A 21,771-nucleotide genomic window follows, 5' to 3' on the forward strand; every position below is an offset into this window, starting at 1 on the left:
GGCATGTAGTGTAAAGTGCTTTGAGTGGTTGGAAGCCTAGAAAGGTGTGCAGTCAATTTACCATTCACCATTCAAACACACTCTAGCATGAATTCAAAACCATGGATATACCCATGTCTCCACACAAACCCCACAGTAATTCACTGATGTACACACTCAGACCTGCCACTATTCCCATTTCTCCCAGTATCCCTCCCTGTGTGGCTTGTTTATTTAACCCAGTTGTTGAGTGGCAGCTGAGTCACAATTAGAGATATTTCGAGATGCACTAGACTGTGCAGCACCAGACATCAACTGCCGTTTCAGTTGAACTTATTCTACAGGCCTGCAGTTACAGCAGGCTCATATAATCAGGAATGCTAGTGTGTGTACTTTCCCTAGCCCTGATCCAACAAGGGGTTGTCTGTGTGTGAGGTCAGTTGTACACAACGCATGCACACTCATATTGTGACCTTCCTCAGACTCAGTTAGAGCTCAGATATCCAGTGTTTCTCAGCAGTGCCTGGCTCCATACAAAGACTGTATCAAAGGTTCTATATCAATGGCCACAGCTGTGTCCTCAATAGCTGACTTGGTCAGGGGAGATCCACTCCACAGATAGTCTGGTTTCACAGGGAATGTTCCTCAGCTCTAGTTCCCAGTCTGTATTGTTTCCTAGCCTCTCACTGGATAAAGCAAACAGATGGCCACCTTGTGCTGTTTTGCTATTGGTTTGAAAGGGTAGATGCTGTTTGATGCGGAACTTCTTGACAACTTGCCTTCCATGTCAGTCAGCAAGGGTAAAGAGAAGAGTTCAAGCTTAAGTGTTGTTGTTTAAGTGCTTTAGGTTATTTAGCTTTAGCTTACGACTATTACAAAATTCATTGAGGTTCCATGTTAATTTTCTTCTCTAAACTTGGCTTCACTAGGTTTATAGAAGTCAAGCAGCACATAATTCCTTTTGCTACTTCTTAGATGGGATGTAATGGCTCTAAGATGCTATCAGTGCTTAAAATGGACCCTAATGACTATATCGGGAAACACAGACATTTACTCTCCACTAGGCACAGTTATAGTGACTAAGACCACAGGTCATCTGACCAGCAAGGCCTTTGCCTCTAAAGATTGTTCTTGTCTCACTAATCTAATAAGCGTAACTGAAGTAGTTCCATCCCGATTGTATTGAAACTTAAGTTGTATTTTGGCTGCTTTCACTAAAAATGAGTGCATGACTCACATACCAAATGCTGAATTGGTGATGTGAGTGTATGTGTTCAAGGCCAGCTTGGCTTTTTCCGTCACTTTCTGTGAAAATATTTTCAGTTCTTAGATTTTAGAATACCAAAAAAAGGAAAAAAACAAAAACTTTTCCTATATGGTGGTTGCTTAGCTTGCTGATATTGAAGACAAGCTCAACTCCACAAATGTCAACACATAGATCCCATCAGTATCAATTCTGAAATTGCTAATATTGTATTGTATATAGTAATGTGACTCTGTTTCTTAACTAGCTACTAGCTAACTGCCTCTGACTGTTAAGATCTCTTTTCTCACAGTGACCAGTGAGCTGGTAATGCTGAGTCTTGACCTTGTGAAGACTCGACTGTCAGTCATGAGCATGGAAATGAGGAAGAACTTCATCCAGGTCATCCTCACTTCTCTGATTGAGAAGTCGCCAGACCCCAAAATCCTCCGTGCTGTCGTGAAAATTGTTGAGGAGTGGGTGAAAAATAATTCTCCCATGGCTGCCAATCAGGTAATCAGGTTTTTTTTTTCCCTCAGGGAGACAGTTCAGAACGTTAGAAGTTATACAAATGGGTACAAACAAACAAACGAAATGTGTGATTCAGCAGATCGTCGCATTATTTCTTTGATAATAGCAAGTGTGAATCAGATAACTGAATCAGCATAGTTCATTTTAAAAGGTGTGAAACCTTTGGACAAACAACAAGCAAAGCACATTTTCCACTGAGGTTATCATTAGCATAATACCCACAGATGTGTCTTTGGTCTTTATTCTCTTTTTAAGCTGTAGGAGGAGAAGCAGTAAAGGTTGAGTCAGACAGATAGATGCAGTTACAAAAAAAAAGAATAGATGATCTGTTTTTTTTTTTACATTTTCTCCCCTCTGGCTGCCTCTCTCTATCTCTCCTCCCTCTTTTACTCCTCCTTCCAGATGCCCAACCTGCGTGAGAAGTCCATCTTACTAGTGAAGATGATGACCTACATAGAGAAGCGTTTTCCAGATGAACTTGAGTTAAACGCCCAGTTCTTGGACCTCGTTAATTACGTCTACAGGTAATTACGGCCATTCATCACATGGCCAAATGGCCGTGCCACTGACGCTATGCCGCCCTTGCATCCATCTTAACAGGAGGGATGAAGGTCGTGGGTTTGAGGCTGGGAAAGACATGGGAGGTTCGGTCAAGGAGCAACGAAAAATGGTGATGAGGAGGGGGTTTGAAGAAAGAATAGTGTACCATTCATCTAGAGAAATTAAGGATAGGGAAAGTTAGATAATGATAGATGGATATTGTTTGAATTAGTTGATGGTACATGGATACAGAGGAATTATTTAATAGAAATTGAAACTGTAGATAGAAAAAAGGTGGAGAATAGAAGTGTGGGATCGTGCAGAAAGGGTCAGAAAGACAGCAGGTAGTGATATTGAGATAGATAATGTGCCAAGGTCTTTCCGAGGGCTACAGTAGTGTCAGGACTCATGACAGGACACACAACAGGAGGGGGCCAGAGGGGAGAGACTGTATTACTGCCCACTATTCATCAAACCATGGCCTTCTTTTTCTCTCTGTCTTATGCACATACACATTTAATCAGCCACATGTACCCTGTATCCCTCCATCCCATCTGCGCTACATGTCAAAAGATTTAACAGGAGCCGTAAAGCCATGATGGACAGCAAGTAATGATAATGGAATGATAAAGCAGCTGTGCCAGCACAATGTGCGATTAAGAGAATGGTGCAAATATGGGCAATATGCAGCTGTGGTAGCCTTGCCTTCCCTCTTTCCTTCCGCTATGCAAATCATACCCATGAGGCCCATTCAGTGCAGCAGGATAATGTTGAAATGATTACATTTGTTATTTAAGTGTTTAATGCATGACTGTTAGTGCTTTACTATCACTGGTGTCTCTACATCAAAGACACTTAATTTCACCCAATATTCAGTGTTAACTGCCATCTCCTCTCACGCTCCAGTGGTCCTGAGTATTAAGTGATACGGTTAAACGTGTTGCTGGCACCTTGTGTTTGAATGTTGCGATGAGATTACTTTTTGTGCTTGTAATATGTTTGGAATCCTACCTGCCTGCTATATTTGTGAATAACCCCTTAATCCCAAGCAAGATTGGTTAAACTTTATTATGCTAATTAGTAGTATGTGTGATTATATCTACAGCGACACAGAAATACCAGAAAACAATTTAGCTGTAAATAATCAGTTACTTTCATACTATTCTTCTGATGATTTTGATTCAATCTGGTAATCAGATAATTCTTTGAAATTTTTTCTGGTGCTCTTTGAAAGATTACTCTTTCCTTGTACAAAAACACATTTTAATTTTGATTAATGTCATTAATTTACAAATGCAGTTAACAGAGGTAACAATCATAAAACAGCTTCCAGACATACCGTAGCGATTAATCAGCACATTTCTACTATACTCTCAACAAAACCTGAATATGATAAGCTTTTATTGCAGGGTGTACTTGTTTTGTTAGAAATGTCTGTTTTCACATTGTCTCACTGTAGTTTTGGCTCTTACATCGTTGCCGTGACTGCTTTTAGTTACAGCAGATGTTCTAAGTGAATTACATTTTTTATTATCAACAAAACGCCTGCATTCTGCCTTCATGAATCATGGAAATAAAATGGGTAAGAGCCAGCATGCAAGCTCTGTCAAGTAACTGTTTTGTCCATCACATTATTCAGGGATGAGAGCCTTTCAGGAAGTGACATCACATCCAAGTTGGAGCCAGCCTTCCTCTCTGGTCTTCGCTGCACTCAGCCACTGATCAGAGCCAAGTTCTTTGAGGTGTTTGATGCCTCAATGAAGCGCCGTGTCTATGAGAGGCTTCTCTACATATGCTGTTCTCAGAACTGGGAGGCCATGGGCAGCCACTTCTGGATCAAACAGTGTATAGAGGTAAACAGAGTGCTGCCTCTGATCTTTCAGTAGGCCTTTTAAGCCTTTTATCCAACATTAAGAATGTATTGATGAAGTCTTGCTTTTATCTTTTAGTTTCAGCTAGACTCTTGACATGCCCGTCACTTGTTGTGTCATTTACGGTCACTGATCTTCTGTTTTACATTTTGCACTTGTTGTGTTTTGTGTGTTTGCGCTTATTAGCTGCTGCTTGCAGTGTGCGAACGAAACACCATCATCGGCACCAGCTGCCAGGGGTCCATGCTACCGTCTATCACTAACGTCATCAACCTGGCTGACAGCCATGACCGCGCAGCCTTTGCCATGGCAACTCATGTCAAGCAGGAGCCACGAGAAAGAGAGAACAGTGAGACCAAGGAGGAGGTGGGACACACAAATGCACACAAACACACCCACACCACAGTGCATCAAGAGACATTTACCGTTTACATAATTTAGCACATTATCCCATTAGGAATTTGTTACATACTGTGGTCCAGAGAAGAAGTTAATGCCTTGCTTTTTGACTTAAACTTTGTCTGTCTTTTTTTAAATGAGTGTCTGTTCTCATCTGTCACCCATTACCTTGAAGCTGTTGATGGTTAATGTCATAAAATGCCCTTTCAAGACAGCGTTTTCTCCCATCGTGTAGACTAAATGTCAAAGCTCTCCGGAAAGACAATGGTTTTGTTCTCTTCTCTTGTGGTCTCTGGCAGGATGTGGAGATAGACATAGAGTTAGCACCAGGTGACCAGACAGCCATCCCAAAGAGTAAGGAGCAGGCTGAGAGAGATGCAGGAAACCAACTGCACATGCTTACGAACCGCCATGACAAGTTTCTTGACTCACTACGGGAGGTTAAGGTAAGGTTGGTCCTTTTTAAAACCAGCATGTACTCCTTCAGATCAGAATGCACTGAAAGGTTGACAAAGCTAGCTGGATTTTGACAAAACTGAGGGGGATGATTTAACAAAATTACCCTTATTACCCTGGGGTTACTACTGGCAATATTAGAATGCAGTGTTTGAGATGCCGAACTTCCTTATTTTATTTTATTCTAGCTATAAAATCAGGAACTGATTTTTAACCTGGGAGATCAGTCAAATGCAATTATGCACCTAGAAGAATAGAAAATTAGTAGTGCTTTTGAGCCCTGAAGACAAGGTTTAAGAACAGCACTGCCTTGCTGAGTCAACAACTGTCCTTTTTCTGTGCTCTGTGTTAGACGGGGGCACTTCTGAATGCTCTGGTCCAGCTTTGTCACATCTCCACACCGCTGGCTGAGAGGACCTGGGTTCAGCTCTTCCCTCGCCTGTGGAAGATCCTCTCTGACAGGCAGCAGCATGTGAGTATAGCTTACTGCAGTGTTTCCTCTAGGATTTTTTTTAGCAGCGGCGGCAGGCCTGTCCGAACACCCCCACCCCCCCGTCACGCCGGCAAACGTTTTACGTATGAAACAGAACTGACACTTCGCTGCGACACAAACAAATATATTTACCGTTTTAATGTTTCCAGGTGTTTGATATCAGGACGTGGAGCTGAGAACTGACAAGTTGAACGTTGTCCAATTAAAACGGACCCACCGCGGTGACGTTTTTGGTGGAGCTGTTAGTTTAATAGTCGACTTGGAAGAAAGCGAACGTTTTGACAATAAACTACATCAACACAACAGTATGTGGAGTTAAACTGGACAGCCCCAATAACCTCTGAATAGTTCTACTCGTTGTTAAATTGCAATGTGAGCGGCAGCCAACGGGGGTGCATTATGTCGGCAGGGTCATTTAAAAGGCAACCGTGACTACATTGTGCGTCTGCCCCATTAATGATACCGTGGCGGCAGAAATTTAACAGCGGCGGGCCGCCGCTCCAAAATCAACATAGAGGAAACACTGGCTTACTGGCCTCTACGTAGTTACACCCAAAGCAGAGAAGCACAGAGCTAGGTAACTTTTGCATATAATGTATATTTTAGTGTTGCTGCAAGTATGATGGGTGAAAATATGACAACTGTTGTGAATATTCCCGTAATATTTTATACGGGAAAGAAATGCATGCTTCTTTGTCACTCCACAGTGACAGTTAAGTCTCTTTCAGAATATAAACCAATAACGCAGGTATTTTTGACTTTGCCAATTTGTTCTCATTGAGTCACACACACACACACACACACACACACACACACACACACACACACACACACTCATCCGCTCCTTACATCCTTTTCTGCATCTTATCAGTGACGTTAGCAAGCTGACAGTAACTCTGACCTTGGCCATCCTATTTCTCTCAAAACGTGCAATTCCACTTAATGAGGACAGATTCATTTATGCTAAATATGGAAACGAGAGAGCTGAAGGAGGGAAGCTGTAATGAGTTTAACAAACCAGATGCATATAGAGTATTTTGAGACTTGTTGAAAGACCTTGATTTGAAGTGATTGAGCTCTAAAACATCTGAAAGATGCAGTCAAATTTTCTTCCTGTGACAGACATGAAGTCATAAATATGTCATGTGTTTATTCTGATTCTTTCCTCAGCTCAGTCTATGGGGAAAATAGAGTGATTACTGCTGCTCAGACTTTATATCCCTTAACTGATTATTACATGGGATAGAAAAGCATATTCCTCTTAGGAATGAATTTGGCCCTCTCCACCACAAGCCTAATTAAAGTGACCATCAAGGCATTAATTATTCCATTCTGTCAATGGGCAGTGAAAATTATATTCATTACCAATACATCATTTATTTCTGAGTATGTGTCAGTCATGATTATCAGGGCACTTGCTCTGCGGTCATACCCAAAGTCTATTCTATGGGCGTTCAGAGAGGCTCTGATTGCATACTGTGCAGATCAAACAACAAACAAATACTTTTTTCAAAATGTCTACATTACTTTAAATAAAAGTATGTGTAAGTGCTAAATTAATTGAAAATGTGTAAGTATGACTGGGTTAAATGGTTGTTATCACTTCCATGATCATAATATTTTCCAATATTGACTATTCATATTTGTGGATAAAAACACAACACGCCATTTGCATATTAAATCATATTTGCTAATTTCTGTATAAAATGAATGAACTTCCAATGACTTGTTGATTATGTTTCTTGTGGTCATGTATCCCTTCCCATTCATCTTAACTGTTTTCTTTTACCTCTCTTTTCCTCTCTTTTACTGGAAAAAGGCATCGTGTTGCATCACATACATGCAACAGAATGCCTTTATCAATATGCTATATCAGTGCACTGCTGCTTAGGTGAAACTGGGTAGCTTAATGATCTCTCTCCCCCCTCTCCAGGCTTTGTCAGGAGAAATGAGTCCTTTCCTGTGTAGTGGCAGCCACCAGGCCCAGAGGGACTGCCAGCCCAGTGCCCTAAACTGTTTTGTGGAGGCCATGTCGCAGTGTGTGCCTCCTATTCCCATCCGCCCCTGTGTGCTGAAGTACTTGGGAAAGACACACAACCTCTGGCTACGCTCCACTCTAATGCTGGAGCAGCAGGCCTTTGAAAAGGGCCTCAGCCTGCACAGCAAACCCAAGCAGAGCACTGAGTTCTATGAGCAAGAGAGCATTACACCACCTCAACAGGTAATGTATTTAGCGTGAAGTTATTATTTTTTTTATGCACAATCGTTTTTTTTATTTGAGAGTGTCCCCTTATATTTATTAACTTGACAAATGAAAACCAGTGTTTCCTCCAGGATATTTTTGTAAGGAAAAGACTAAACAGACTAAAGAAAATATTTTAGGGTCAGCTTCTTAAAGCCTCTACTGAACTTTTTATATATCTTCTCCTCCATTAATGAGGATCTGGAATTGTATTTGTATGTCATTTTTATGTTGCAGCGTTTAAAGTTGGCAAATCTACCTCTTATCCTTTTTGAACTGGACTCATTAACAAAGCTGTGCTCATTCTGATTTTTCAATTTGTTCTGCTGCCATTTATATTTTGTTCCACTTCTCTATAGGAGATTTTGGACTCCCTGGCAGAGCTCTACTCTCTGCTCCAAGAGGAGGACATGTGGGCTGGCTTGTGGCAGAAGAGGTGCAAGTTTCCAGAGACCGCAACAGCCATTGCCTACGAGCAGCATGGCTTCTTTGAACAGGTGAGTGAAAGCTTGAAAGGAAACCACTAGCCACTTTAATATTTATGTATGACTCAGTATACACTCCAATTTCCAATTAATAGGCTTCACCATCCTCCAAATAAAACCTAGCTCCATGAAGGTGTTATTGAACTTTTTTGTCATTTTGGAAGCTGTACTTTGTGTTGTGGGTAAATTGTATTTGATTTAATTAAAGGTGTTTATAATATTTTGTATATCGATGAGGATTGACAAAATGTTGCAGCAGGGTGCATTGAGGCAGGCGTGGTGCACTGATAATCATTTTACAAAACATTTTGTGTGTCTGCTCAGGCCCAAGAAAGCTACGAGAAAGCAATGGAGAAGGCTAGAAAAGAGCACGAGAGGAGCAACGTCTCCCCAGCCATCTTCCCTGAGTACCAGCTCTGGGAGGACCACTGGATACGGTAAGATGTGTAGAACAGAAAAAGATGCTGGAGGGCACATAGAGAGCCAGCAGATTATATATATGTATATAGCACAAATTATACAGAAGAGCATTCAGAAACAATATATCGACTATTAAGTGTATTTTTACCCTGAATATTTGGTGTATTTTACCATGCAAATCATTCATAAAATTAAAAGGAGAAACACACTATATTGAAGAGACTAAGAAACCCCAAGGGGTCTATGCTAATGTGTAGAACCCAGAAGGAGTTTGTAAAAGGCCAAAATGAAACAATGAATTTTTAGCCAGGCAAACCTCCCACGGTGTTGGCCCCAAATGATGCACTGTGAATTGGACTAATGAAACATTTAATCCCTAAAATCTAAAAGTAATCTAAAATTTGCACAGCTGAAGCACATTTAAAAGCATCAAATGTTTAAAGTTCCATAAACATCTCCCTTGTCTCCATGTCCAGCTGTTCTAAGGAATTGAACCAGTGGGAACCATTGACAGAATATGGCCAGTCCAAAGGCCACTCGAACCCATATCTCATGCTCGAGTGTGCCTGGCGGGTTTCCAATTGGGCTGCAATGAAGGAGGCTCTGGTACAGGTGAGAAGTGTGATATTAACATGTTAAAAATGTATTCATGTTTGGATTTCTACACACATAAACACACATGCATGCATGCACGCTTCTACTGCCTCCCAAGGGTTGCAGTAACCCCCAACAGTTTGACAGAAAATAGAAACTATAACCACAAGTTCTCACTAACACAATCACAGACGCAGTGGAGCCTCTAGGCTTAAACCCGGTGAACCAGAGACCCAACTCTACTTTTTTCATTTTATTCCTGGTTTCCGGTACAGTGCTGTATATTAAGCCCAGACCTCATGTCAGTGTGAAATATAGTAACTTGATATTGGGACTGTCCAGCCTCTCCACAACACCACACCCCTGGGGAGAATGAGAGAGCTGGCCGTAAAGCTGTGGAAATGCTGTTCAGCTGTTTGGCCTGTTAATTTATTGGCTTCATGTTTCCTAAAACAAAGTGTAGACGGGTGGTGAGCGTGTGATAGTACCTGACATATAACAAATACTCCTGCTTTGCTCTTTCAAGGAGACTTGGAACCAATCCATTGAGCCGCTCTGTCCTAAGGTGACACCTAATTAAATTGTCTGGATGGCAGTACCATCTCTGCTATATCCCTTCCTCTGTGTTTCATTCCTTCCTTCCTCTGTGTACCCATTTCTCTTTCTTTTGTCTTTTACTCCTCCAACTTCTCTTCTTTACTTGGTTTTCTTTTTGTCATTACTACCCTCTCTTCTTCTATTTCCACCTCCATCTCTTCATCCCTCGCTCTGCAGCTCTGGTTTTAGCAGCTAATATTTACGACAGCTGTGTGCGTGAATAATTACCCCGGCATCTGCTGCAGGGTGATTTGTTTTATGGTGGAGGAGAAGAGCAAGGCGTTCAGTTGCTTGCCTGCCCACTGCTCACCACCTCAGAGGCAAAGTCCAAATGTCCCTGCTTTCAATTAAAGCTGGCTCTTGATAAGGGCGGCCCTGTCTCCAGGATATTCATCAAGTGTCACCCCTGATAAGTGCGCTTTGACCGATCACTGTAATTTTCTCCAACACCGGAAGAGCTTATACAAATACACACCTAGGCTTTTTCATTCTCTTTCTCTTTTTTGTCTTCTCTCATTCTTTCTTTCTCTCGCTTACAAACACACAACAGCAAGCCACAGGTTTGACGTAGCAGGCTCCCCTGGGCTGTTGTTTGTTTATTGTTAATGCACTCAGCGTTAATCAATAGCAGGGCCTTTTCCACTCCTCCACTTCCGTGTCAGACTTGGTTGATTAGTCATTAGTGCAAAAGTCCTGCTGAAACCATTCATAAAATGAATTGGAAACAGTATTGTTGTGTATTTGTCCAAGTAGTAAATAATGCAAGGAAAGTGTCATAGGCCCTTTCCCCTCAAATGTTTACATTTAATTAAAACTGCCACGCTCCCAACACTTTAAAGAATGTGTGCTATTCTGTTTAACACAGACAAACATAGAAAATATATACTGTACACCAACTGTTTATCTGAATCTAGATATGTCACCAATTACACATTTATTTAAGTCTCTGCAACTAACTGCTGCCTTCAGTCAGCTCTTCCCAAAAGAAAAATGCGACATGACTGCAAAGGGTTATTTTACGTGCAGAAATCTACGTTTTCTAGTTGCTGAATTCTAACATCAGTCAGTCTTAACATGGACATGTCTTTATGTTTTGTCTACAGGTACACTGTAGGCAAACTGAGGATTAGAAAAAATACATAATGTATTACCTTAAACAAGGTATTTGTTGAGGAGATTGGCAGCCTTCACAAGATTTCATTTTCTCAATATTTTATCACAGCGTTTTATCCCGTATGCTGCCAGTATGGGTTTCGCAAGAAAACCGCAGGATTGCTTTTCAACATAGAGGAGGATGATGAAGCTATTTTCCAGTGCAAACACAAGTAGAGCTTGATTTTCTAGAAATGGGAGATGATAGAATAAGTAAAAGGCTGATGGAAAAAACAAATTACAGCACATTTATGCTCTTCAGATGAATGCAGAGGGAAACTACTAACACTCAGAAGATGGATATTAAAACCATTGCTTGTGTGACACTAAGCATCCTGGCCATGATCTGATATTTTTATTGTAGTTATACAAAAGTACACCAATTAATTTGATAGTGGTATATTGATCCTTAAAAATATTGATGATCACCTACCATTTACCCTTTAAAAACAAATACTTTTTATAGTTAAAAAAAAAAAAATCTACTCTAAACGTTTGTTTAAATATGGAAATTGACTTTCTGTGGGAATTTCCAGGTGGAGCTGAGCTGTCCTAAGGAGATGGCGTGGAAGGTGAACATGCACCGTGGCTACCTAGCCATCTGCCACCCAGAGGAGCAGCAGTTGAACTTCATAGAGCGACTGGTGGAGATGGCCTCCAGCCTGGCCATCCGTGAGTGGAGAAGGTTGCCGCACATAGTTTCCCATGTGCACACGCCACTGCTGCAGGTCAGTATACAGAATGCAGAGGTTTTTATTTATTTATTTTATGAATGGCTCTATTTATACAGACGCAGCAGTCAGGAGTCCAGGAAGAGAAGTCAGTTTATTGTGATAAGCACTTGAAGAGATGCATCCTGAGTGATCATCAGTAGCCCTGAGACGTTGTGCTGTTGAGTAACTGCTGATAACGGCCTCTATCTCCCTCTCTCACTCCATTTTTGTAAAATTGAGATAGATGATTAAAAAAAAGAGTGCAACCTTTAAGCCTCTTTGATTCCACTGCAAGAGATTACAATAGACAGGGGCAAAGATGAAAAAGGAGAAGGAGAAAAGAAGGGAGACTAAGGTGATGGAAATTGAAAAAGGTAGAGCGAACAGAATAGGGTGGACACGAGGAGAAAGAAAGAGAGAGAAAAAAGAAGAAGAGGATGGAAGAGAGTTAGTTTAGAATAGCTGTAATTACTTCCCTGCCATCAGATACCATTTGATTAAATACCTGCAGCAGAATTACATTTACATGATGAATGGGACGGTCTGAATGAAGGTTAGAAATGGGCCATCAGCTGATATTAACAGATAATTGTGAAAAATATTGTATTGCCTAATTTATTTTGTTTTGGGAGATTTGATTTCGGAGCGGGGGGGTTAAGTCTTCAGCACAGCTCTGATTCACTACATTTATCTTTTCAAAATGGGTATTTGAATTGGATGACTACGTTCTTTGTTATTGTGCGTGTGTGTGTGTGCGCGTGTTTTTTTTTTTTTTTTGGTGTGCGTGTGCTCGCATATGTGCAGTCCAATTATTTACCCTAGCCGAGGGAAAACAAGCTATTTATTCCTCTACCCAGCCAAGCGGCCTGTTGTAAATCTCCATTCCAAACTCTATATCTCATATTCACAACTCCATGAGCCTTGGAGAATGAGAAGCCCAGACTCTGCAAATACAGTAGGGCTCAAATTTGAATCAAGTTATCATCAAATCCCAGCCCTTAGCAGTGACTGACGATCAATGGATTATCAACCACGCTATTGATTATGAGGGTTGGCATTAATATTGATTGATGAGTAGTTATAATGGAATGATTGATTATATGTTCACAGAGAGGCTTTGGACCAATCAATGAGGCTTTTTATCACGGAATGAGATAGAAGCCCTCGCTTATCATTTTCACATTTTCCCATCTCCTTGTCCTTTATTCTGTGGCACATCGGACTATTCGAGTAATTTAGAAAGACATAGTGATTTTCCAGTCAAAATTTTGTTGGTGGCATAAAAAAATATTGCTGGGGTGTATTTCTAATGCAACTGTTTGTTGCAAAGTGTTTTGTGATATGTAATACACGCAGGACCCCAGGTTTCTCTTAATTATTCAGTCCAGTTGGTCTGAAAAAGGAAATGCAATGGAAACTGTGTCAAATAATGTGTGTTAATGTTTGTACTACAAGAGGCAATGAGAAGGCATTGTTTTTTCTTAGGGCTCTGAGATCTTTTGATCTAGCTGTCCTTAGAGGTAAATGTGTTTGGCCACTTTGATCCATCTCCTTTGTGGAGGCTTTCAGTCGCTGGGGTTGTTGAGTAAGCCAGTGACCTAGAGGAGAAAAGCCCCTGCATTGTCTTCTGTCGTCATATCTGTCAATACCCTAACAGTGCTCTTTCTCTCATTATTTCAGTCTCTGCCTTTCACTTCATCTTTTATGTTTTTTACACTCGATGCTTTTACCTTATAGTCTCACACAGTCTTTTTTCCCATTAACACAGTCTAACACCTTCTCTTTCTTACCATCACCTTTCTTCTTGTTCCCTCCATCCATCTTCTGATCCTTGTTGTCCACATCTCCCACGCCATCTTTCCACTTCTCAACTTAAACCTTGTCTCCACACTATAGTCACTTTCTAACCATGTTATCACCCTATCTTCTTACTCCTTCTCGTTGAATTCATTTTGATGTTTTAGGGATTTTCTGCTTCATTGTGCAGTGAACCACACACTGAAGACAACAAGAAACAATGGGAGAGAGATGAGGCAGAACTGCACAAGACGGCTCCCTGCACTAAAAAACTTAGTATGCATGTCAAAACACCCTAGAGCAAGAAAAGCTTAAAACTGTTTGCTTCTGAAGCATCAACAGAACACAAAAAGAAAATAAACAATTTACATGATATGCACTTGGAAAAAAGTAATGTGGATACCATGTGGGTAATGCAGTGCAAACTGAGCAGGAAATGTGGCTAGTAACATACATTTGTTGAGATGTGTAGACAGAATATTAACAAGATTAAGTCCAGCTGGTATACTGTCTGGACCAAATCTTTGAAGCAGATTGTAGAGAAAGCCTGGGAACACAAAATGTTAAATGTAAACAAAAAATGTTGCGTGAGAAGCATTTGGCTGATACTTCAGATCTGCCACCTTGCATGCAAAATAAAAGAGTCACAGTCAAGTGAGTGTGGTCAAGATACTCATGATACTGTACGTAATATACATAAAGATAGAGAGCTGATTTTTACTTTACTAATTTCTCCCCCAGGCGGCACAGCAGATCATTGAGCTGCAAGAAGCGGCCCAAATTAATGCAGGGCTTCAGCCAGCCAACCTGGGCCGCAACACCAGCCTTCATGACATGAAGACTGTGGTGAAAACCTGGAGGAACCGACTGCCCATTGTTTCTGATGACCTGTCCCACTGGAGCAGTATCTTCATGTGGCGCCAGCACCACTACCAAGGTCCGACACACACTCCCACAGCCCCGATACTGCTTGTCAAGTTTGACACCAGGGATGTTGTTATTTATGTTCACATGCATGACTTTTTACACATTGTACAAGTATTACAGGGTGACACTCTCATGAAGACACTCTCAGATTGCTGCTTAGGTTTCTACTCGTTCCAGGAAGGGGTCTTCTTTAAAAGGCCACGATGTGCAGAACCCCCTCAGGGTCTCTGTACTTTTCAAAATGTCATCTTGCTAAAGCACTCTCTCTCTCTCTCACTGCAGGACATAACACACACACACACTGACACACACATATATTTACCTTGCTCAGTGCTCAGCTCTCTCCCGCGGTGACTTTGAAACCATTCAGAGAGGCAGCCACTGCAAAATGTGATGTCTCAAGCAACTTGAGCTCCAACTCGCACTGTGAAGCGCTGAAATAATGATAGCGCTGGTTCTGCAGCACCATGCCAATAAAATCCACTTCATTTATACGTGACAGCCTTCAAACTTATGTTAAAGTGAAATGGAATTTTCTTGATGAAATTCATCGCCATGGCCCATTTACTGTTCAATACGTTTAGTGTCCCCAGTGCCCTCCTCTGCTCCTCTGACAGCTGATCTTTCAGAGTGCTAGAAGTTCCCTAATGTTCATACTGCTCTAAGCACTCCTCTTTTAGTTTACTTTTTCAAATGTGACACTTGCATAAAGAGAAAAGCCATGCTCATTACTGTTTTGTCTCTGTCCACAGCTATAGTGACTGCTTACGAGACGAACACACAGCACGATCCAACCAACAACAATGCCATGTTGGGAGTTCATGCCTCGGCTTCTGCTATCATTCAGTATGGCAAGATAGGACGCAAACAGGTACTGGTTTATGCTTGTGAGCTCTTTGTAGGCAGATAAATTCAAAACAAGTGTGAATCAATAAACAACATTAAGTTTAACATTTGTTTTTCCTCTAATAATTCCTTCTTTTTAATTGTGTTCGTGAAACCAAATAACGCTGTTGCTTCCCCAGGGTTTGGTGAATGTGGCTCTGGACATCTTGAGTCGTATCCATACCATCCCCACAGTGCCCATTGTTGACTGCTTCCAGAAAATCAGACAGCAGGTCAAATGTTATTTGCAGCTGGCTGGTGTCATGGGCAAGAATGAGTGTATGCAGGTAAGAATATGACCTGTTCTTCTATACTATATTTTTTCACCTGTTTATTTCTTTATTTAACCTATACACAATATGGATGCATATATTTAGAAAATGAAAACTGAAAGCAGTGAAAGTGTGGCAATAAACAATAGTCGCACGTAATTGGTCTAATCTACCGTACACTCCAGGATTGTTGACTAGAACTCTGCCCATAATGAATAATATATTTCAGATGTCAGTGTGTTAACGAGTGTGTTTGTCATGTTCAAAATCACTTGGTTTTATTAACAACATAGCAACATAACATTTATATTTCTGCTCGTAAGTAACTCATGAAATATTTCATTGGCAAAGTCACACACGAGAACGAGCAAAAATCATTTAGTTTGTACAATCTAATTATGTGTCGTCAAAACATGATAAATATATCATGCCCATGTAACACCTGCACCATAATGCAGCACAGCTGCAAGAGATTTGGACCGTGGTAATGCATGCTCCAATTTGAAATAAGCCAGCCTCTACTGAAGAATAACACAATTGATTCATTTAGTGTGATTTAAATACTTGGGTTGATTTCTGTTAGTAGTAGCTGGAGGTCTAGTTAGTGGTACTCTGACTGGGGAAAGTAGTACGAGCAAGAAGTGTTTGGGGTGCCTCTAGGTGACAAGTTATAGCAGGGAGACTTATAAGAGAGTGTAACACAGGAGCTTGCTCTTAAGCCCATGGAGTACTCTGATTAATAGAAGCAGTTCAGCACACCACAAGTCATTAAAAGTGCCAGTAGACACTCTTCTCTCTCTTTCTTTCTCTCTTCTATCTCATCTCCTCTGGTTCTCTCTGTCTCTCTCTCCTGCTACACATCGTTTGTCACAGCAGTACATAGGGGACACCTAATCAGAGCCTCACCATAATGGAAGTTTAGTCCCCTTAACACCTCTTTTCTTACTTCTTAATGAATACCGAGCAGTTTGTTTGTTTTTCACCTGTGATTATGGCCCTGTCTAAAACAGAATGTTGTGGTATCTTCTTCTCCATTCCTCTCCCTAGCATCCATGAAAGTTTCTGTTTTGCAGTTTGGTGTGAAGTTAAACCTGTGTTGTTCTCTTCCCTGTCTGTTAGGGTTTGGAGGTGATAGAGTCAACCAACCTGAAGTACTTCACCAAGGAGATGACGGCTGAGTTCTACGCTCTAAAGGGCATGTTCCTGGCTCAAATCAACAAGTATGTCCATCAGTTCTCCAACTGTCTGCTCTTGCCACTTTGTAGCAAACTTTAGATTTGTTTCTTTCACCTTTTTTGTTCTTTTGGATTCATAATTTGTTTATTATCGCATTGTCTTCAAACTGCGTAAGTAGTCCCTTAGCACTGCACGGGTGTTTGATCCCGTCAGGACATGGCAGTCATATTTAATCGGAACTTCTGGCCTTACGCACCTCTGAGATTATGTTACTAGGTTACCCCCGTGACGTGGCTTAGATATTAATGTACGTCTGTGTCATCAGTTTGTGACACTGTCAGCAATGTGTTTTTGGCTGCAGGGGTTGCCTGTGGAGCGTACAACTACTCTCTATGGTTTGCTGGATACCCACAGCCACACGTCTTTAACACCTCTTCCCCTTCAGCACCCCTCCTTTCACCCGTCATCTTTGACGTGACATGGCATCCTGTGGGGTGAAAGACAAATTGAGGAAGGTTTATTAAACGTATATGCAGCTCAATAATTAACTCGAGGCAATTTGCAGGAATCTCTGGGATCAGCAGAACTTGCCTCCACCTCAGCAGGGTTTATTGCAATCATTAAGTTTCCCCTACACCGGGGGAGAATTAACAGCAGAGTGGGGGTTAGGGGTTGAGAGACACTTTGTGTATGTGTGCGTGCATGTGCAACCACATGTGTTGAGGATTTTGGGATCATTCAATTAAACGGGTGTCAGATATTTGACAGTCTGTTGGGTGCCTGTGCTCCTGTTGAGCCGGGTAGTAGAAACTGTTAATGTACTTCAACACTGGCAAAGTGACTGAGGCAACCCCATTAAGTATTACTGGAGGGTCTCCGGCTCTGACTCCCATAGCAATCAAGCTCCCATTTCTTAATCACATGCCAAAATGCCTTTTATAATAACACATTTTAATTGATTGGCTTGGGAGACATTTCGCTGCAAGTAAGTGGGAGTAGTTTTGGAAGCACTCCTAAAATGGAGGTCCATTTACCAACTGTAGCTCGGTAAGGCTTTTTCATTGACAGGCCTGTCTCCTTGTTTTGACTGCAGAGTGGTGCTTCTCGGGTGCCTCTTGCATCTTATTTATTAATCAAAGGCTGAAAGGTGTGTAAAAATTATTCCAACTGCGTGCCAACGAGTGGTTAGAAGGCTCTTGGCGTGGTGAAAACAGCTGATGATTCAGAATATATTTCCCTGTCAGCATAAATGTTGCAGTCAAAATTTGGGGGGCCCTGCCAGATTTCACCTGTCTATTTCTTTGCCTGCTATTTAAGAAACTGTGACTACTAGGTTGCAGTACCGGGATAAAAAATTCCAAGGATTCTCAAGTTTATCAGCCTGCAGATTTAGCTAAGCTGTAGTGATGCTCTTCACGGTCAATGTATTTGTGTACAGATAAATATAGCCATTACACGGAGGTTTTTACCTTGCTGGGGCTCTGTCATTTCTGATAAAATAGGAAGATGTTAAGCTCATATGTCACCCAGTATTAAGTTGATTGATCTGCACAGTATGATAGCGTTAGGTCCAATATAGCAAAAATCCTGAACCCTCAGTGACATTAATTTATGCTGGGTTAAATGCTTACTCTGTAATGCTGAGGGGAAAGGCCTTGAAGATTACAGCAAATGAAATATGGTGCTTATTGATGTGTAGTACATCATTCAGAATGTGATCATCATAATCTGTTTCACACTCCATCTTTCTCCTTTTTAACCCTCCTCTCCGCACAAGTAATTGCATCCATCTCTTTCAGCTCTATGTTACCGTCAGATTGTCCCTCACTTTCTAACTCTCTCCACGTTCCCTCCCTTCTTTTTCCAGGTCAGAAGAGGCCAATAAGGCCTTTTCAGCAGCGGTACAGATGCACGATGTTCTGGTGAAGGCCTGGGCCATGTGGGGCGACTACCTGGAGAACATCTTCGTCAAAGACCGCCAGCTCCACTTGGGAGTCTCTGCTATTACCTGCTACCTCCATGCCTGCCGCCACCAAAATGAGAGCAAGTCCCGCAAGTACCTAGCAAAGGTGATCACATAAATGAGAAGAAGGCCTTTTGTTTGATCATCCATGTTCAAGTGTTTCAGGCAAAATGTGAAGATTCCTTGTGAAATGCTGATACTGGCAACATAGTCGTTGTTGTTTGTTTATCTCTTGTCCCCAGTTGTTAAGGATTTAGAAGTGAGAATGTTTGTTTTGTTTTGTTTTTTTGTTGACTGCTCTGAAAGAAGCATGTCAGCAACCACTCCTGCACTGAACCCCCGCTTCTCTAAAACCGGTACCCTCAGTCAGGCCTTTTTATTCAGACAAGGTCACTTTCAAGTCCCGAGTTTCTTCACCTCATCCATCCCCTATATTATATTGGTGCTGATGAGAAGAAAGGCATTCTTTTTTTCCCCCTCAGACTCTGCCACAGTTACAAGCAGAGGAGTAGTAATTTGATCGATTATAGTCCAGCGGTAGACTGTGTGGATGGGTTCCCACGGTAGATTGTTGGTGGAGTGAAGGCTATCCTCTGGCACGGGGGGGGGTTAACAGACTAATGGCCTCCCCTGATACTCCAATCTCATGACCCTCTACATGGACCGACCTTTCTCTAACACTCAGACCAATGCTACCAGTTGAGTAAGCCCTGTGTGGGAGGTAAAGAGATGGACTCCTTGCTAACAAGCATCCCACCTTCTTACACAGACACACACCAACTCATTCAATACAGCCCCTCCAGTCCCTCTAGAGGTTAGCACAGAAGGACCTTGTAAGGAAATTGTGAACTTTACTAAACTGCCTGCTGGGTTTCTGTGTTCAAAGAGCCACACAAAAGTCAGATTAGAAGGACTCATCCTCAGTGTCAGCCTTTTATAAATAATAAACACGGTCGTGCCACATCCAGTGTTAGCACTGGGCATTACTATCATTATCTGTTCTAATAATGGCTGCTACCAGCTACACGTCTAATTGGATGTTTTTCTGGTGACCCCCCTATGGTATTGTGCTGCCAAGCTGGGTTGGCAGTGCTTAGTCCTGATGGGTGAAGTGAGATGACCAGTCATTATCAGTAATTATACACAATCTGTGTACCCGGGTTGGCTCGTTGAAGAGAGCCTGGGGGGTTGAGTGGGGTTAATGTCTTCATCATAATGTAGATGCACGCACAAGCACACCAGGGGAGGAGAGATCACCTCCACATTGGCTCAGCTTTGATCATAGTAAGGACTGCCAAGCCCCCTCCTGCTGTGAACGGGGCCAGGGAAGCAGCAATAGTCTGATTAATGACAGAGACCTTACCTCTTGCTACTTGGTGTCTTACAGCAGCTCCTTTATTGTGAATGGAGTATTTTAATGTAACTGCCTTGGCAGGAATAACCAGAGTGTTGCATTTAATTTGTTGTTTGTTTCTTCCTTCTTTTCCTATCTGTCTCTCTTGTCTTCACCCTCCACCCCACCCCATTCTCACATTTTTTTTCTGTTCTTTTTTCCATCTGTAGGTGTTGTGGCTGCTCAGCTTTGATGACAAGAACACCCTGGCAGACGCTGTGGACAAGTACTGCATTGGAGTCCCGCCCATACAGTGGTTGGCATGGATACCACAGCTCCTGACCTGCCTGGTTGGTTCAGAAGGCAAACCTCTGCTCAACCTAATCAGCCAGGTGAGGCCTCTACAAAACTCCCTATCCCAATGCCAGATCTCGATGCTCATTGTGCTTCAGCCAAAATCCCTTTGGACTCGTCAACATTTTATTAGTGAAAATACTGTGAAAAAAGGATCAAATTTTAGTTTAGTTTTAAAATCATCTTCCCCCCCCTTGTTGTGTTTTCATTTTGTCTTCTCCAGTTTCATGTCTGGATGTCTGCTCCACCCATCAATCATTCATATTTTTTTCTCTTGGCTTCTTTCATCCGTTCGGGGCAGCACATCTGGCTGGTGTGTTAGCATTAGTCTCATGCACGTCTTTCTAATCAAGATAAATTAACTGCATTCACGCCAAAGTGGCCTCTCTCCTGCTTTCTATTTACCAAATTAAGCATTCAGATTATTTCACTGTCCCTTTTACAGCAATTTACTGGCTTTCACCAGTCTCTGGTGAATTGGTTTTTAAATTATTTGTTCAAGAAATGATTATAAAGTTAATATTGTACGCATCCGCACTGCGGGAACAGAGCTAGTAATTAAAACGAGGACTAATTTGCTTTGCTTAATGGAGTATTATTTCCGCACAATTTGAAGAGGGTGATCTTCAAAGAGTAGTCTGCTATAACAAACAGCCATCCACTCAGCAGAGCAGGAATATTGTATATAGGATATGAGAGAGTGTGTGTGGAGGAGGATAAAAAGAAGAGATGGAAGAGACGGGGTTTTAAAATACAAGTGGGTAGTGTAAGACATAGATGTAGTATCATGGAAAGACAGATTGTGTGATGAAGCATGATTACTTGGGAATTAATTGGGAATCCTCTCTACTTTTTAGCATTAAAAAGAGGAAACATCACACTGATGTTTGGTTGTTAAGCTCATTAACAAACTGGCTTAATGCAAGTTAGCTGTTAAATAAATGAACAGCGGAAACGTACTGAATCATTTGCATATATGTTTCTATCTTGGATTTTTATATAATCCGTTAAGGTTAGGTGTCTTGTGTATCTAGAGGACACCTGAACAGGACACACAGTTGTTACCGTGATTAATGTTGTGACCTCTTGGTTACAGTTGAGTCACTTAAACCAGTACCTGCCTTTTGCATGTATATGAATGGATGTCAGTGGGTGACTGTAGAGATTATTCATCTACAGAGATCCAGTCCCCCCCCCTTTGGTCTGCCTCGTCACCCCGTAATGACTGAAGGGTAAAAGGTTGACACCCCTTTCTTCATCCCCATTTTTATGTAAAGAGAAACCCACATTTTAATGCATGGCAGGCTTTGTCTCTGCCACTCGCCTGAATTATTTAGAGTTTCTCTGCG

The 21,771-nt window shown here is 41.6% G+C and overlaps 1 protein-coding gene across 3 annotated transcripts in view; it reads left to right on the plus strand.

Moving 5' to 3' along the window:
- The window catches only part of trrap (transformation/transcription domain-associated protein), a 79,545-nt gene that overhangs the window by 39,941 nt on the left and 17,833 nt on the right, over positions 1 to 21,771 (plus strand). For all 3 annotated transcript variants that reach the window (XM_051417460.1, XM_051417461.1, XM_051417462.1), the window contains 17 exons: positions 1,536 to 1,735; positions 2,156 to 2,277; positions 3,933 to 4,146; positions 4,351 to 4,530; positions 4,863 to 5,009; positions 5,372 to 5,491; positions 7,446 to 7,733; positions 8,114 to 8,251; positions 8,564 to 8,676; positions 9,136 to 9,271; positions 11,539 to 11,730; positions 14,254 to 14,449; positions 15,192 to 15,310; positions 15,465 to 15,611; positions 16,716 to 16,816; positions 18,640 to 18,841; positions 20,299 to 20,460. In XM_051417460.1, the coding sequence (XP_051273420.1) occupies positions 1,536 to 1,735; positions 2,156 to 2,277; positions 3,933 to 4,146; positions 4,351 to 4,530; positions 4,863 to 5,009; positions 5,372 to 5,491; positions 7,446 to 7,733; positions 8,114 to 8,251; positions 8,564 to 8,676; positions 9,136 to 9,271; positions 11,539 to 11,730; positions 14,254 to 14,449; positions 15,192 to 15,310; positions 15,465 to 15,611; positions 16,716 to 16,816; positions 18,640 to 18,841; positions 20,299 to 20,460 (2,777 nt within the window). The remainder of the gene's footprint in view (positions 1 to 1,535; positions 1,736 to 2,155; positions 2,278 to 3,932; positions 4,147 to 4,350; positions 4,531 to 4,862; positions 5,010 to 5,371; positions 5,492 to 7,445; positions 7,734 to 8,113; positions 8,252 to 8,563; positions 8,677 to 9,135; positions 9,272 to 11,538; positions 11,731 to 14,253; positions 14,450 to 15,191; positions 15,311 to 15,464; positions 15,612 to 16,715; positions 16,817 to 18,639; positions 18,842 to 20,298; positions 20,461 to 21,771) is intronic.

This window comes from Dicentrarchus labrax, unplaced genomic scaffold (genome assembly GCF_905237075.1).
Source record: "Dicentrarchus labrax unplaced genomic scaffold, dlabrax2021, whole genome shotgun sequence".
Lineage (NCBI taxonomy): Eukaryota > Metazoa > Chordata > Actinopteri > Moronidae > Dicentrarchus > Dicentrarchus labrax.